The sequence below is a fragment of the Megalops cyprinoides genome, chromosome 22 (assembly GCF_013368585.1).
Source record: "Megalops cyprinoides isolate fMegCyp1 chromosome 22, fMegCyp1.pri, whole genome shotgun sequence".
Classification (NCBI taxonomy): domain Eukaryota; kingdom Metazoa; phylum Chordata; class Actinopteri; order Elopiformes; family Megalopidae; genus Megalops; species Megalops cyprinoides.
In genome coordinates, this window is record NC_050604.1 from 25,052,749 (window position 1) to 25,068,055 (window position 15,307).

Below are 15,307 nucleotides of genomic sequence, written 5' to 3' on the forward strand. Positions count from 1 at the left end.
GTCTTTGCTACAGGGTATGTTATATCTTTACTGTAGGGTATGTTATATCTTTACTGTAGGGTATGTTATATCTTTACTGTAGAGCATGTTATGTCTTTGCTACAGGGAATGTTGTAGCTTTACTGAAGGGTATGTGATATCTTTACTGTAGGGAATGTTGTAGCTTTACTGAAGGGTATGTTATATCTTTACTGTAGAGTATGTTGTAGCTTTAATGAAGGGTATGTTGTAGTTTCACTGTAAGGATTCTTGTCTTACTGGCTGGTGTCTTGCATTGCAGGTATGCATTGTCGCATGTATGCAGTAATTTTGTCAGCACTGTCTGGGACTGATGCTGATGTTCAGACCTGGCAGCTTGTGACCTGCATATGCGGGCATTTCACGCCACTCCTCTTACAGATATCTCTAGATAAGAGCATCTGCTAAACAACAGAAACAAAATGCAGATATACAAATAAATCAGATAAAGAGGGTATTCTCCTCACTCGTTCCTGAAAAACGGTTACATGACACAGCACTGCTTTTAAACACCACACACCTTAGCCACGGCGAGGGTGTTAGCGGTGGTGTTATTTATGTGCTTGTGTGTGTGTGTGTGTGTGTGTGTGTGTGTGTGTGTGTGTGTGTGTGTGTGTGTGTGGCGGGGGGGAGGAGAGAGAAAGTCAAGTGTGTGCAGTGCTGGCTTGCGTGAGCCGTTAGGTGGTGGGGAGGAAATTGGCTGTGGTCTGTTTGTTCCCGAGCTCCAGCTGCTCCTCCATTAAGTGTGCTGGCGGGGAGGTCAGGTGGAGACGGGCTATGGTCGGGGCCCGGTCGCCCGCCGCGCGGTAATTGGCGGGGTCTTTTCATTAGGTCCTTCAAAAGCCGGGGACGGGGTGAAGTGACGAGGCCTCTCAGGGGAGGGGGGGTATGAGGGCCTGTCACTCAGCTGCTTTTGAACCCTCTCGCCCTGGTTTCAGATGCATCGAGCTGAGCTTGGGGGGGGGGGGGGGGGGGACTTTGCTGCTGGGAGTGAGGTGGTCAGGGAGAAAATGGAGGGAAAACGTGAGAGTGTGAGCGTGGACTGTGAGGAAATGGCAGGAGACTGTGTAACAGCGCTGAAATTATGTGGTTCCTGCTTAAAGCCAGTAAGGTAGCAGGTAGCAGAGAGTTTTCAGCGGTAACGTCACTCCCTGAGACTTGATTAGCTAGTGTTGCTGTGGATAGAGCTAGGGCCAGCTTGCCTTTAGCTCAACTGGTAAGGGTTTAGCTGAGCAGCGAGAACATTGGTTCCAAACTCACTTGATGACCCACTTCACATCCATTACAACTGAGGCTAGATTTTAAGGATGCAGGGGTAGATTATGAGTGAATGGGGGTAGATTGTGCCTCAATAGGGGTAGATTATGAGAGAATGGGGTAATTATTAACAAATGGGAGTAGATTGTGAGTGAATGGGGTAGATTGTGAGTGTATGGGGGTAGATTATGAGAGAATGGGGGGTAGATTGTGAGTGAATGGGGGTAAATTATGATTCAATAGGGGTAGATTATAAATTACATTACATTCATTTAGCAGACGCTCTTACCCACAACGACTTCCAGCACAAAAGAACAGAAGTGTATCCATTAAAGTTGAACGGGCGACAGTGTCAGACCAGGCTAACAGCACTCCCAGACCAGTGCGTGTGATCCTAACACCGTTGAAGCCCTACCACAAGTTAACTTGTGCAACCTGACTAGACAAGAGAAGCCAGGTATACTACCATACATCAGTCACTGGATCATAGAATCCAAAACACATCGCAATACTACACTTAAAATAAACGGCAAATAATACAAGATTATGTCTGAATTGGGGTAGATTACGAACGAGTGGGAGTAGATTATTAGTTAACGGGGGTATATTGTCAGGGAATTGGGTGCATTGTAAGGTATTGTAAAGACAGTGGGAGGAGACCAGAGATGAAAGTGTTGAAGGCAGGGCCAGACCACGGAAAAGCGTGAGTGAACAGTGACTACATAGCAAATATTACACATTCATGTCCATGGCAGAATACGTGATATGTTTGAGATAAATTAATGGCTTTTGCCAGCTTCAGTCTCAAAGCCAGAAGTGCTTATGTGGCATTACGTTTTAAAGCGGACCTCGTAAATCGACACATAATGGTTTTCAGACTCCTAATTCCTTTTTTTTCCTCATTGGGCATTAGCATAATAAGTGGCATGTAGAGCAGATGTATTTAAATTTGATCATGCAGTAACGGAGAAACCTCATTGGCTCTTTCAGGGACAGAGGGAGTGGTCTTTGGACATTCCGTGGAGACGCCGCACATCCGAGCAGAACCTTTTCAGGATCTGAAGTAAGAGATGCGATTTTTAAAAATTATTATTATGGTCACTGTTATTTTTTTCTCCTAAGACTCAAAATTCTGCAAAATCTTATACACATCCATTTTTCTCACCACACACGTATGTGAACGCAGCACTGAATACCTGTAGACTCAATGAACACGACACTCCAGAATAATTGCATCTTACAGAGTGCTCTGTCCCTTCATCTGACGTTTCAGTTATGAGAGAAAACATGTTTTAATAACTGATAGTGGATGCAGAGTTCAAACCATGGATGTCCTTATCTCTGCTGCATTCACTGAAATCCCTGCAATAATGGCTGCCAGTTCCAGCAAAGTACCAGCAAATGAATGTGTGTAATTACAGCGCAATCGTGTTATGCTGTAGAGTTTTTATTGATGAGATAATGCATTTGGATTCATAAGATTATAGGCCAGGTTTTGCTATTAAGATCTGCGAGATGAATTACTGTGCCATTGGTTGATTTCCAATAAAGCAGGAAGTACTCCGTGTAAATGAAATTGTTTTACTAGTATATTGTTGGCAGAAATTACGGCAAGGCGGAACTCATATCTCTGATTAATTCAGCTGCAAATTCGTACAACATGCACAATTCAAACAAGCACTAATGTCTTTATGACGCTGTCTTTCATTACTACCTCGGTGAGTTACAGAAGATATAACTCGCCAGCTGTAAAAATGCTGGGAAAAGGGGGCTGTTTCTGGATATAACCAGCTGGAAATTACCTTAAACTGTGAATGGGTGGTTTAACCACAGGTGTGGTCTCAAAGGACCATGCCAACCAATTGGAATCCGAGTCAAAACTGAAACTGATCTCCATGGCAAAAAAGAAATTGAGCAATTTAAACGAAGTGTTGACTACTTCCGTTTTGTGGAGAGGCGCCAGACAGAGAGTGCATCTGTTTTCTAAACCAGCAATATTTCAGCGTGCTGTCAAAAGCATCGTTATTCATATCCCGGTTTGATTAGGTACCGGGGGCGGGGGGGGGGGGGGGTGCGAAAAATAAATGTGCTTGTGTACGGTTGGAGCTTGTGGCTCGGAGGAGACGGTGAGCGGGGCCTCGTCCGAACGCCAGCACACAGCACGTACAGAGCGCTGGCAGGAGCACTCGCAGAGCGTGCCAGTTGTCAACGGCAACCTGGCGAACCTTTAAAACTCCGGCAGGAGGGGGATGAACTGTGCTCAGAGTCCCTGCGGAGGAAGATCTCACACATCTCACACCGCTAACGGCCGGGGGGAGGGAGAGGTCCACTTCTCAGTTTCTCTGGCAGCTTACAACAGCTTTATCAAAACCACACTTCAGGACACCGCCATGTTTTTTTAATCAGTTTTTTTTCCTCTAAACTTGGTTTTTGGAAGAAAAGGCCAGTCTTCTTGACCTTTTGTTGGAATATCTCCCTCACATACAGTAGCTGTCAAAAGTTTGGACATACCTACTCATAGAATGGCATTAAACAAATCAAAACTATTTAGCATTTTAGATTCTTCAAAGTAGCCAAAAATGTATATATTTTTTTTAATATTCAAGCATTTAATCATAAGTCTTTAGATAAAAATGCCTTTGAATGCGTGTTTCCTGTTATCTTAATCAGGTGTGTCCAAACTTTTGACTGGTGCTGTGTACTGTACACTGCCCAGACGGGATACTAGGGCCTCATGGAGCCATTTCCCACAATCCACTGCTCTCTATGCTAATGAGCAGAGAGGTGATGGTTACCATTTTAAAGTGGCCTGATTCCTTGTTGGTGGCATGCATGACAGTCAAACTTCCAGTCCTCTCCGCCTCGCATAATACATTGCTACACACGAAACCCATTTCTATTCCAGTTGGCTCCTTCATTAATTGTTAAATTAAAATAATATAATGTGTAATTAATCAATTGGGTATACGTTTTATTGTGATTTTAAAGAATTCTTATGTTCATTAGACTCTCTATTAAGAGTTGATTAAAATGAATCTGACTAATTAGCTTGGTGTAAAATGACTTTCGGTTTAGCGTGACTGCTTGCAGTGCTTTTTTTAGAGGGCTTTTGCCCCCTCTTTCTGAAAGTGCCAAATTATGCTGTTAAAGTAAATGGAACATGTAATGGTTTGGTTGAGTCTATTAAAGGCTAATGACGTATGTTATGGTTTAACAGACAAAATGTAAAAGTCGGCTCATTGGAATTCAAAGTAATGCTGCTGTTATCAGGGGCGTGTTTAAAACCTTGAGAACAGTGGCATTTTTAACATCTGCATTTAAAAATACATCTTTCCAATGAAATGTATCTATCACAAATATGTTGAATGCCAACATGCTTTTTTTTTCTTTTTTTTTTGCTTTCTGTCAGATTGCTTTCTGCTTTAGCTCTGTCTGCGTCTCCTCATCTCCCCTGGTGTTGGTGCGTCTTTCTCGCACTTCAAAAGCTGATCAAGAGGGTTTCTGAGGACTCTGAATGACTTGAAACTTGAGTTGGAATTACGCTCGGAAATAATAATGTTCACTGAAAGCACTCAGTGCCTTTAAACGCTAAAACTGACTGTCAGATGACTGGTTAAATTATCAGGGATTAATGATGGTGTCTTCTACTAATCATGAAACAGCGGCATTGGGGGTGATTCGGAAAAGTAGGTGATGGATCTTTAGGACCTGATCTGAAGACCACTTGGGGTGTTTCAAACTTAAGAATGTGAGTTCTCAATCCCTACTTAGGAAACAGTTCAACATGCTCAACAAAAATGTTTTTAATCCCATAATTCTTGGGATGCTGAACCCCCGAGTGTAAATCCGGAAAGTTAAGGGAAGTGGTCAGTGGTGCCTTCCTGAAGTTTCCATCGTGGTGCGTGCTTCAGCTTTCTGCCAAAAAACATCTCAGAAAACACGGCCACGTCACTGTGGTTCATTTTCCTCGCTGTGTATCCAGACATGAGTGGCAAGGAAACGCCTGGACGCCGTCTCCATGTGCTAACATGTCTGCCTGTGAAATAGCAAATAAAACCGAGTGGAAGCTTCACAGAGTGAGGGCTGGCCAATTTCGTCATCCTCCAAGAAGACGCTGCCAGTGCTCATGAATGCAATTACTGTCGAGCGGATAGCATCTTCCCCTTCCATAACCCCCGTGTTTCTGAGGAGAGCTGGGGGGGTGGGCACGAGTCTCCCACGTTTGGAGTGTGCCGTCTGTGCTCCAGCACCCCCCCCACCCCAATCTCACCAGTAAATCACACTTTTAATGAGGGGCTTTATTAATAAACGCCATGCGGGCCCTCAGTTACCACAGCATTACATTTCCTCATTCAGACCTCGTCTGCAGGGGTGAAGCTGCAGGGAGGCAAAATGGCGGTCGTGTGGACCCCACCGGCCCCCGCAACCCTGGACCCCACCGGCCCCCGCAACCCTGGACCCCACCGGCCCCCGCAACCCTCCCGCCCCTCTCACCTGCCAAGCAGTGCGGCCTTAAAAAAAAAAAGCTTAAAGGAGTGGTTTGAGGGTTTGAGGGTTTGAAGGTTCGAAACGGAGTCAGTTTTGGGAGCGCATCCTCTCTCTAGCAGGCTGAATTTTCTCTGGCCCTCTGCGGCTCTGTAGCGAGCGCTCGCTTCCAATTTTCCTCCTGATTGCCAGGAGGACCCCGCTCTGCATTATTTATACGCTGGCCTGGAGACAATGAAATATTACGTGTGATTGGGGTTAATTCTGCGAATTGTGCTGCAGCCCCCCCTGCACCCTCACTCCCCTCCGCCACATTCTCGCACAGACTCGCGCTGTGTGATTAGCTGAAGGCACTCGCCTTTGTCACACCCTAATATGGGCATAATTACTCTGTTGTTGTTGTCTGCCGTCGCTGGCCCACGGGGGAGACCTGAGCTATCAGACCTAATAGGTTTTTCCTCCTCAAAGTTGAGGGGAGAGTGGTTGTCACTGACAATTGGCTAATTCTGCTGGCTAATGCCGGACGTAATGAGATGAAAATTGATCAGGAAGCTTGCAGCCGACACGCAGAGGAGAGAGAGAGACCACAGGGCAGTCGATATCACCTGCAAACCTTTCTTTTTTTTCCCCCTCCTTTTCTTGTCAGGTCGAGCAGCTCCAAGACGTCTGTAAGAAGAGCTAAAAGAGGTGGAGGGGGGAACGTCCCCGTCTCATATCACTCGTTAATTACATTCGCCCGAGGCTGGAGTATTTAAATTCTGCTGAAAAAGGCACCTATGTTGACTGAAACCCAGAGAAAATGTTTGGCTGGGCACACCATGTACTCAAACGTCAGCTTCCTAAGGGCAGTTGACTTTGTTTGTTTGGCACATCCAACTGTACACTTTACCTGGGGTTACGAGAGTAAAACCAAGAGAAAGTGTTTGGCTGGACACACCATCTATACTCAGACATCAGTGTTCCCAGGGTAGTTGACTTGGTTTTTGCTTGGTACACTGAACTATGTACTTTTCCTGGAGTTAGTTTTCAAATTCTAACTTTGTGGAAAAGTCCTGAATGAATCTTGAGGTTGAGTTGTGTATAATTGTCAAGTAAACGGCTCATATTTTTCCAGTGGACAGCCTGAGGTGCTCTGACTTTAACAGCATCCAGCTGTGGCATGAACACGTACCGGGAGGACATTTTTTTCCAAGACAGTGAATATTTGTGCCAGCGTTATTTTGAGGAAAATATGTGGATAATCGTCTTAAATGTTAAGAGAAAGGGGAAATCAGATAACACAAGAAGTCAATCTGTGGAGGATAACAGGAGGAAAAAGAGCATGTCCTCTGTGTTGTTTTAAAGTGCCTGTGCGTCGGTTTGAAAAATAAATCACGGTTCTGTACCTGAGAGCGACTACAGAAAACGGGAGATCTGTTAATGGGCGGCGTCTCGGGGAGCTCTGTGAGGACCTGCTATTTATTCTGCCGAAAGCGGACGCTGGAAAGCCCATCCTTCCCGCTTCCCCATTTGTGCTGACGGCTCTGCTTTTCAGCGAGCTCCTGACGGCCCCCGAGGTTCCGCCGTAGTTGGGCTTTTTTTGTCGGATCAGCTCTCCATGTTTCGCAGAAGGACTCCGCGGTGTCGAGAGAGGGGCATCCTGGGAGTTTTTTGGCCGCTCGGCCGCTCGGAGGACTGTGGTTGATTTATAGACGGGGGGAGACTTCTGAGACGAGGGAGGCCAAGCGGAACCGGAGCGGCGCTGTTCTGCTCCGCTGGTGTTCCTGTAATGGCCCGGTTCTGTTTTATGTCCTGAGAGCCCAGAGAAGAGTAGAGCTCTCCGTCACACCTGAAGCAGAGCACTCGACCAGGGCTCCAGCGGCACCCTGACCTTTCGCACATCCGGTTTGCAGGAGAAATAACTGGCCAAAGGATGGTGCTTGGAATTCACAGATTTGTGTGCATCACACGTATTTGTTATGGAACCCACAAAAAACAGTTGTCACCCCCCCCCCCCCTCCATTTTAAACCCATGTAATAATGGGGTGGCAGACTTTGTTAAGGAAAGGGTAAGGGAAGATTCTGTCATTTTGTGCCAATCTGAATTCAGCTTGAGAGACGACATCACAGAATCACCCAGCACATATATATGTCCTGCCCAGCTCCGCTAATCACGGTGTCTGAACACTTGATTCTGGTCCCGGCGTTTAGATGGGCAGTCCAGCCACAACGGGGTTCGCCCAGCGAGGCAAAACCCTCAAGCATCGGCCTAATTGGCTCCGTTTGTTAGGAGAGATCCTCGGCTAACGCGAGCGCAGACGCGCTCCACTCCATCACTCCGCCGGTGACAGGAACACATTGTCTTTCATCCTTCGCCTGTTTGTTTTTCAAAACTTCTGGGACTGAGGATTTATAACCCTCGCTCCGGAAACATGCTGCGAGAGAGCCGCAGGGCTTTGCCCGGGGATCCTGAGCAAACAGAAGCATTTGGCAGGGCCAGGCTCGTACAGTACCCGCTCCATGCCGGACTCCAGACACACCTTCTGTTGAGGACGCACCACGAACATCTGCTCTCCTCCGGCGCGTAAACAACCGCCATTCGAGCGGCATTTTATCAGGTCTGCAGTAAATCATAACATATTGGTGCGTCTCTGGTTGATTAGAATAAATTGAAGCTTATTGAGCCATCACTCGCATTCCGTAACCTGTTTAGCATGACCGAGTGTATCTGTATTTTGATTAGCTGGCTGTTTTTTTTTATCCTGATTAATGTTGATGGTGTACCCCAGGGAAGTCACCGATGGCCGGAGTGGAGGATGTGTTTGATTTCTCCTGTTCCTCCCCAAACCAGGCTTTGTTTGCGAGGCTGAGTTGGACTGCAGGAGTGGATTGCTGCTGTCAGGTGGGAGTGCATTAGCCCTGTTTGTGCCTGTGTGGGGGGCCCCAGGGCGACAACACACGCTGCTGGGCTATTCTATCGATTTCTTCTCACTGGCCTGAGAGGGGGCGGAGCGGTCCACTCGCAGTCAGGGGCGAGGGGGGGATGCACATCCTTCACAGGAATGCACCCAGCCCGAAACTAAAACGGTGAGGAAATGAAGTCGCCCCTACCCGGCCTCCCGCCCCCGATCCCCTCTGAAGAGCACAAATTTCCACTCAGGAGCGCAGCAGGTGTTGAGATGTCGGACGCAGCTTAGAAGAGAGACCCCCCCCCCCCCTTCAGGCCGCAGAAGGGGTTGGAATGGAACCAGCCGAGGAGGGCGCCGGAGCCCTTGGAGATTGATTTCTTTTACAGCGGCTCTAATTTAGAGCGTTCGCGGGCGCCACCTGACATCCCATTTGCCGGCGGCCTTGACACGTTCCTCCCAGGGACTTTTCCCGCCGCTGTCAAAACAGGGGGCCGCCGTGGAAAACAGACCCCTGCTAACCCCCCCCCCCCCCCCCCAACATGCCCCCCCAACCCAGCCGGGGGGCTCTTGGTGTGAAAGGAGGGAAAAAAACCCAGCCAATCGATGTAGCCCGTCATCAGACCCATCGGCCAGCAACCCTCCATGCTCTTCCTTGCGGATGCGGCCGGAGCCGACGCCTTTGTGCACCTGCCGTCACTCGCTGCCTTTCGATTTGTTTCCTCCAAAGGCGGAAAGCGCTTTGCCTGTCCTTTAAAGGGGCGTGAGGCCCGCGCTCTTTCGGCAGGTCCTGTAGCCTGTAGCGGGCGTGGTCTTTCCTGTTTCTGGGCCTGGAAGTGAGTGAGCTCAGAGTTGAGGCAGCTGAGAGGTGAAGGTTACAGTGTGGATGACTGTCAGGTTACTAATATATTCCATATACCATATTCACACCATGGCTTCTATTAATGCCTGATTCTAATTTGCCTAAAGCTCTGCTCTTATACACCTCAATATAACATATACATACGGCAAAGGGGCATGACAGGAATCCAAGCTGCGATCTCTGGGACAACAGGTTCACAGCACAGACGCCTCTATGAGCAAGCTGCGTGTTAATTCACGAAAAACATGATGCACCTACCAGAATTCAGATCAATGCAATGAGAAACCCCTGTTTTAACCAGCTCATAGTGTTGTGGAAGCAGCACAAATTTTCGACAGTCTCTTTGGACAGAGATGCCCTCCCATTATGTTCAGTCCATTCAGTCCAATCAGGGTTTTATGCTGAGTGCAACTTGACGCAAACTGAACAGAAACCCAGACCTCCTCAGTGTCATTGAAGCAAATGTGCCTTTACAATATCAGGATAACACGGGAATAAAAAGTTATTGGAAGCCATTTTCCCTCTAATGGTCATAACTGCAACATCAGCTCTAGAACATACGAAGACCCTCGTCGACCCTTTCAATATTGATTAAATTATCAATGGTGGACCACCGTGCATGAAATTGCTTTACAGTTTTACTTTTCGGTACAACGCTGTCATTAGCAATTTCCTAAGCCACATTTCATGGTAGCTGGGCGGCCCAAAAGTCATTTTGACCAGCTGAAGGATTTGTGAAGGAATGTTACAGCATACGGAATGCTGTGCAGTTCACTCAGGGAGTTACAGTAGTGCACAGGTTTTGACATGTGCGTTTTCCCTCCATACTCTATTTTCCACCTGACTGCCGATCAGATTTAAGTACCTGGCATTACGAATGCAACATTTACTCTTCAGTGATCATAACCCCAGCCAAAGAAATCTCTGACACACAATTATTCAGGTTCGATTTGTGTGACACTTTTTTTTTTCTCTGGTGGAAAAGGAGTTTTACTGCTACTTTCAGCAGGTGATGTTTTTTTTTTTTTGCCTGTATAAATTAATTGAGCGATTTTAGCGCTGGCCTGGTGGCATTTAAAGAACTTGCAGAACTCACATATCCTTTAAAATGGCAAACTCTGTCCTCCTCTAAGCTCTGACAAGTCTTAATCTAGCCGTCCGACAATGTGCTAAGTCATTGCAGTCCTCTCGGGAGTTTTGAGAGCATGAAAAAAAGAAAACTCTCAGTAATGCAGACTCGACTGCCCTCGCTGCTTTGCGAGCTGAAGCTGCTGCTCCTGGATGCATGACAGCCAGGCTCTGAGCCTGCAACCCCTCAGGTAGTCTGTGTGTCAGTGGGTCCAAACCGCCACTCAGGGCCAGTTCGGCCCTGTCCCCCTACCCTGTCCTCTGAACTCTCCTAAATATGAGCCCAGTTAATATTCCCATCACTACCCAGGCATCGGAGTGGCTTCTGCATTTAAAATGGTTTATTGAATAAAAAAAAGCCATGTCACAAATGTAGGACATAAAGTAAGCACAGATATGGCCCAGGTTCATTAATATTAATATCATGCATCTTTTCTCACGATTAGGCTCATTTTACCCGACAGTGGAAGCTGCTGCGGGGTGCTCACCTTGAACGGAGTCCTCGCTTGAATATGTACGTCTTCGCCTTGCGTTTGTGTTTCTGACTGATATTAATATCAGAGGTGCAGCGTGGGGCGTTTCGTTGTGTGTAAGGTATAACCGCTGCTTGGGCTTGGGTCCCCTGCCACCCCAGTTGCCCTCTGGCGTTGGTTAACTTCTGCCCAGCTCAATCCGTCTTGTTTTCTCCACACAGTGCTCAGACTCTCCACAAAGCCCCCCCCAAAAAAAACAGTTTTTGTGTTGATTCATTGTTTCGCTTATCTGCTCCCCTAAACAAATAATGCGCCGCGTAACGCTGCCGTCTGTGGCACCGAAGGTCACTGCTGGTGTCACCGTCGTGGGGGAAATGAGCAGGCCATACTACAGCGGAATAATGAATAGGGGCCGATAAGATGAAAAAAAACCCTCTTTATATGATTATTATGGAGCCTGACCTCATGGTTGTGGCTGGGGAAGCTTTCATGTTTTTTATCTGGGAGCCGCCTGCAAGTAGCCGCAGAAAAATCAATGGTTCGATCGGGTCCTTTTAAAATGGCAGGCAGCGCTTTTCGTAGGTACTTACATGCATGCACAGATGGATATTTTTTGTGCGGGGAGAGGGAAAGAGTGAGGCTCGTTAACTCAATTTATTTATCCTTGTCAGGTCATTAATTATGCTCCCCTTGTTTCTACAACACAATATAAAGGGCATATATAACAACAGCAGGGAAAGTGTTTGGTTGGACGTCCTGTGAATTACTCTGTAAATTGCTTTTGTGCCGGCCATGTACTTGGTGTGTGTTTGATATGCAAAGAATGCGCTTCATCTGCTATTAATATTCAGAAGCTGATTGTCTCGCTGTGGAGACCTTATTATTAATGATAAGCTTAAGACAGATACGTATGAAGTAATGGGGCACCCTTGAATGGGTTCCTAATGAGATGACCATACAGTCCCCGGAGAGAACTCATCACTGCAGTTACCATGGTCTGTTCACAATCCTGTTGATGCTGTAACCACATTTCATCCATTCTGCCGAGTCCCACTCTGTCTTCAAGACACATCTGAAGTCAGAGCTCTTCTGCCCCCACCTGAGCACCTGAAACACTACCCCCTAAAGCAAAACTCATGTCTCAAAACTGTTTCCTACTAAACTATAAAAAGTAATGTAATGGTTTAACGCACTCGTTATCTCTACCAGCTAGCTTGTACTTTGTCTAGCCAACAATTGGAACCTGGTCATGCAGCACTTCTGTTATCCGTATGGGTTTTTTATTTTTATCCGTATGGTTTTTTCACTTGTGTTGTACTCTACCTCATTTGTAAGTTGCTTTGGATAAAAGCGTCTGCCAAATGAAAAAATGTAAATGCAACCAAAGAAGTGTGGGGTGTGCCATGCAGTCCCCCGACCTCCTGACCGAGACTCCATCCACTCACCCCCGTCTGTGTGATAAACCCGATCCTTGGAGCAGCTGATTGGTTGATAGGCTGGCTCTCTGATTGGCTGTGACGCTCGCTCATCGTCCCTACCTTTGCAGGCTGGAGTCCCCCACCAGGACCCTGACCATGGAGGCACCGAAGGGGGTGGAGATCAGCGCCAACGTGGGGGACTTCAAGGCGTCCTGTCGAAAAGACCTGCTGGTCCAGTCCTCAGAGGGAGAGGTGAGCCGCTGTGGGGTCGCTAACATCTTTATTAGCATTTAATTACCGGCATCAATCAGAACAACCTTGTCCTCTTTCTTTTAGCTGATGTAACTTAATTAAAGTCACAGGTGAGGTGTATGCCCGCTATTTTTGAGCCGGTTGAGCCTTTGACGGTGAAATTCGGGTTACGCCAAGGTTTGAACAGCAGCTGTGGTGGTCATCTTTGTCATTTACATCCACTAAGGACAGAAGGTGTTTCTGGGTATGGCCACCACATGCATAAATAAATACATAAATAAATTATACAAGTTTTATGAGTATTGGATCTCTGGCCCATTTCAAGACCAAAACAATTCTCAGCTTTAAACATCTCTCAAAGGCCTTCAACAATTATCTCATAATTGGTAACAGTTGGTAGGTGACAGATTCCTATCCTAGAATGGCGAAGATTAAAAAGTGACAAGCTAGGAACACACAGAAAGGACATAGTCACACGGTGACAGCAGGAGGCGGTGTGGAAGACAAGATGAAGTAAATCGTACAATTTGAGGTTTTTATTTAGTATTTTCTTATTGCCTTTCTCACCCTTTTCGGAACTGCACTTGTCCCGTTAATCTGGTCTCTCTGCAGACCCCTCTATACTCACACAGCGTTGCTGAAGCGAGGTGAATCCTCTGATACAACAGCTTTTTTTGTGAATGGCTCTTTTATCTTAGTGAACAGCTATTTTTCATGCTATAACTCCCACAGCCTCACAATATATGAGCAAACATTGAGCTGTGGGTTGGCATTCCTCCACTGACGCTGCCTGATTGACTCGCAGGAAACTCATGAACCACTAGAGGGAGCCAGTGAGCGGTGGGACAGGGGTGACAAAACCAATACTACACTCAGCCAGTTTCACCAAAGACACAGTCTGACTCTGTCTGCGCTCAGAAAAAAAAGCCTTTAACCGAGCCTTTAAGCGTGGAGAGAGTTTTGTTTTGAACTCTTTTGAAATGTGTCCATTAGCCATGTTATTTCTCGCCTACTGGCTGAAAGCCGGGGCATTGCCTCGCAACCTGTGTACAGAACGGCTAACACAGAGATTTTCCTGCTTCTTATTTAGTGGTGGTATAGCGGGAGTGGGTTAGGTCCAGCGTCCCTTCCTCTGTGGCTCCATCGGTACTAACAGCCCGTCTGAACAGTTCAGGTGAAAGGAGAGCTCCTTCACTCAATGTCTGTTAAATCCGAGCACTGGCCTCCCACGCAAATAAAAGGTTTGTAAGCAGTCACAACACGTCAAGGCCAGTTAGCCCGCGAGGATTACGTGTGACATTGATTCTCCCACAGCTCAAATTTGTGAGCATGTACTTCTGTACTTTCTCTGCTCCAGGACCAGTCGGGGCTTTAGCAAGTGGAGAGGGTATTTAATTAACTTCCAAGCGGTTGAGCAATACATCATTGTGTCTGTCACTCGGCTACAGAAAAAAAAGAGAGAGAGAGAGAGAGAGCTTTTCGCTCTCGTAGCTCCGGAGATAACTGGAGTCTGCCTTCAGCTCAGACAAAGCCTGTTCAATTAACATTGGATTTGACACGAAGTTATGGGGAGCTGACACACAATTGTCCAACCTGAAAATGAAGTGTATCATGAAATAGGTTTTTCCCCTCATGTTGAATTTTATCAGCACCGGGGCTTATCCAGGAACGGGTACGAGCCAAGACCCCCCCCCCCCCCACCCACCCCCACTCCACCTGCTCCGCCCTTCCCTTTTTTTTCCATCATCTGTCTTTCCTGTTGACAAAACATGTAATTTCCGAGCTGTGATTATGTGAGGGTTGTGATTATACAGGGATAAGGTATCGGATCTGCTGGGGTTTTCATCCTCCTCTCCTGACTCCGTTACGGTCCCCCCGGGACAGAGGAGACGCTGCCGAACCGGGAAGAGGAAACAGTAAAGACGCCCCGTCCCGCGCGTCCTTTTTGGTGTGAAATAAACCCCATTAGACGTCAGCTCTAGAGAAAAAAAAGGAAAATAGATGCTGACGGCAAGCTGGCGGATTAAGGACAGAAAAAGTCAATGCGGAACTCTGAGAGGGAATTAAGAATGGAATCCGAGGCACGAGGCGATGTGAGTTTGGGGATCTGCTGTGGAAATCACTGTAAACCGGCCATGTCCTGTGGATCTGTGTGGTGATGGAAGCCTCCCTCACAGGTTGGAAAGGTGAACGGGACCTGTGATAATCACTTATAAGTAATAATAAGGGTAATGGTGGTGATGATGATGAACTGATTTCATATAGCGCTTTTTGCAGGTCCCAAACTGCTTCGCTTTCTGAAGCTCGTTAAAACAATGGCTGTCTAAAGTAGAAGGAAATCTTGTTTTTTGGAGTCAAAGGCAGCTGAGATTGGTTTGAGTGAACTGAAGGGTAGTCTGGGTGAGTCAGGTTCTATTTATCGAAGTTCCAAGTGAAGAATCGGGAGGAGGATTTTCAGACAATCACTAAGCAATTAACCAGACCTAGACGAGCCAGTCCACAACTATATAAATTCCAGTCACCACTTTC

General features: G+C 46.9%; 1 protein-coding gene across 1 annotated transcript in view; it reads left to right on the forward strand.

Moving 5' to 3' along the window:
• LOC118769995 (zeta-sarcoglycan) overlaps window positions 1-15,307 on the forward strand; it is a 164,316-nt gene that overhangs the window by 144,954 nt on the left and 4,055 nt on the right. The window contains exons 6-7 of the mRNA XM_036517438.1: window positions 2,266-2,338; window positions 12,655-12,778. Coding sequence (XP_036373331.1) covers window positions 2,266-2,338; window positions 12,655-12,778 — 197 coding nt within the window. The remainder of the gene's footprint in view (window positions 1-2,265; window positions 2,339-12,654; window positions 12,779-15,307) is intronic.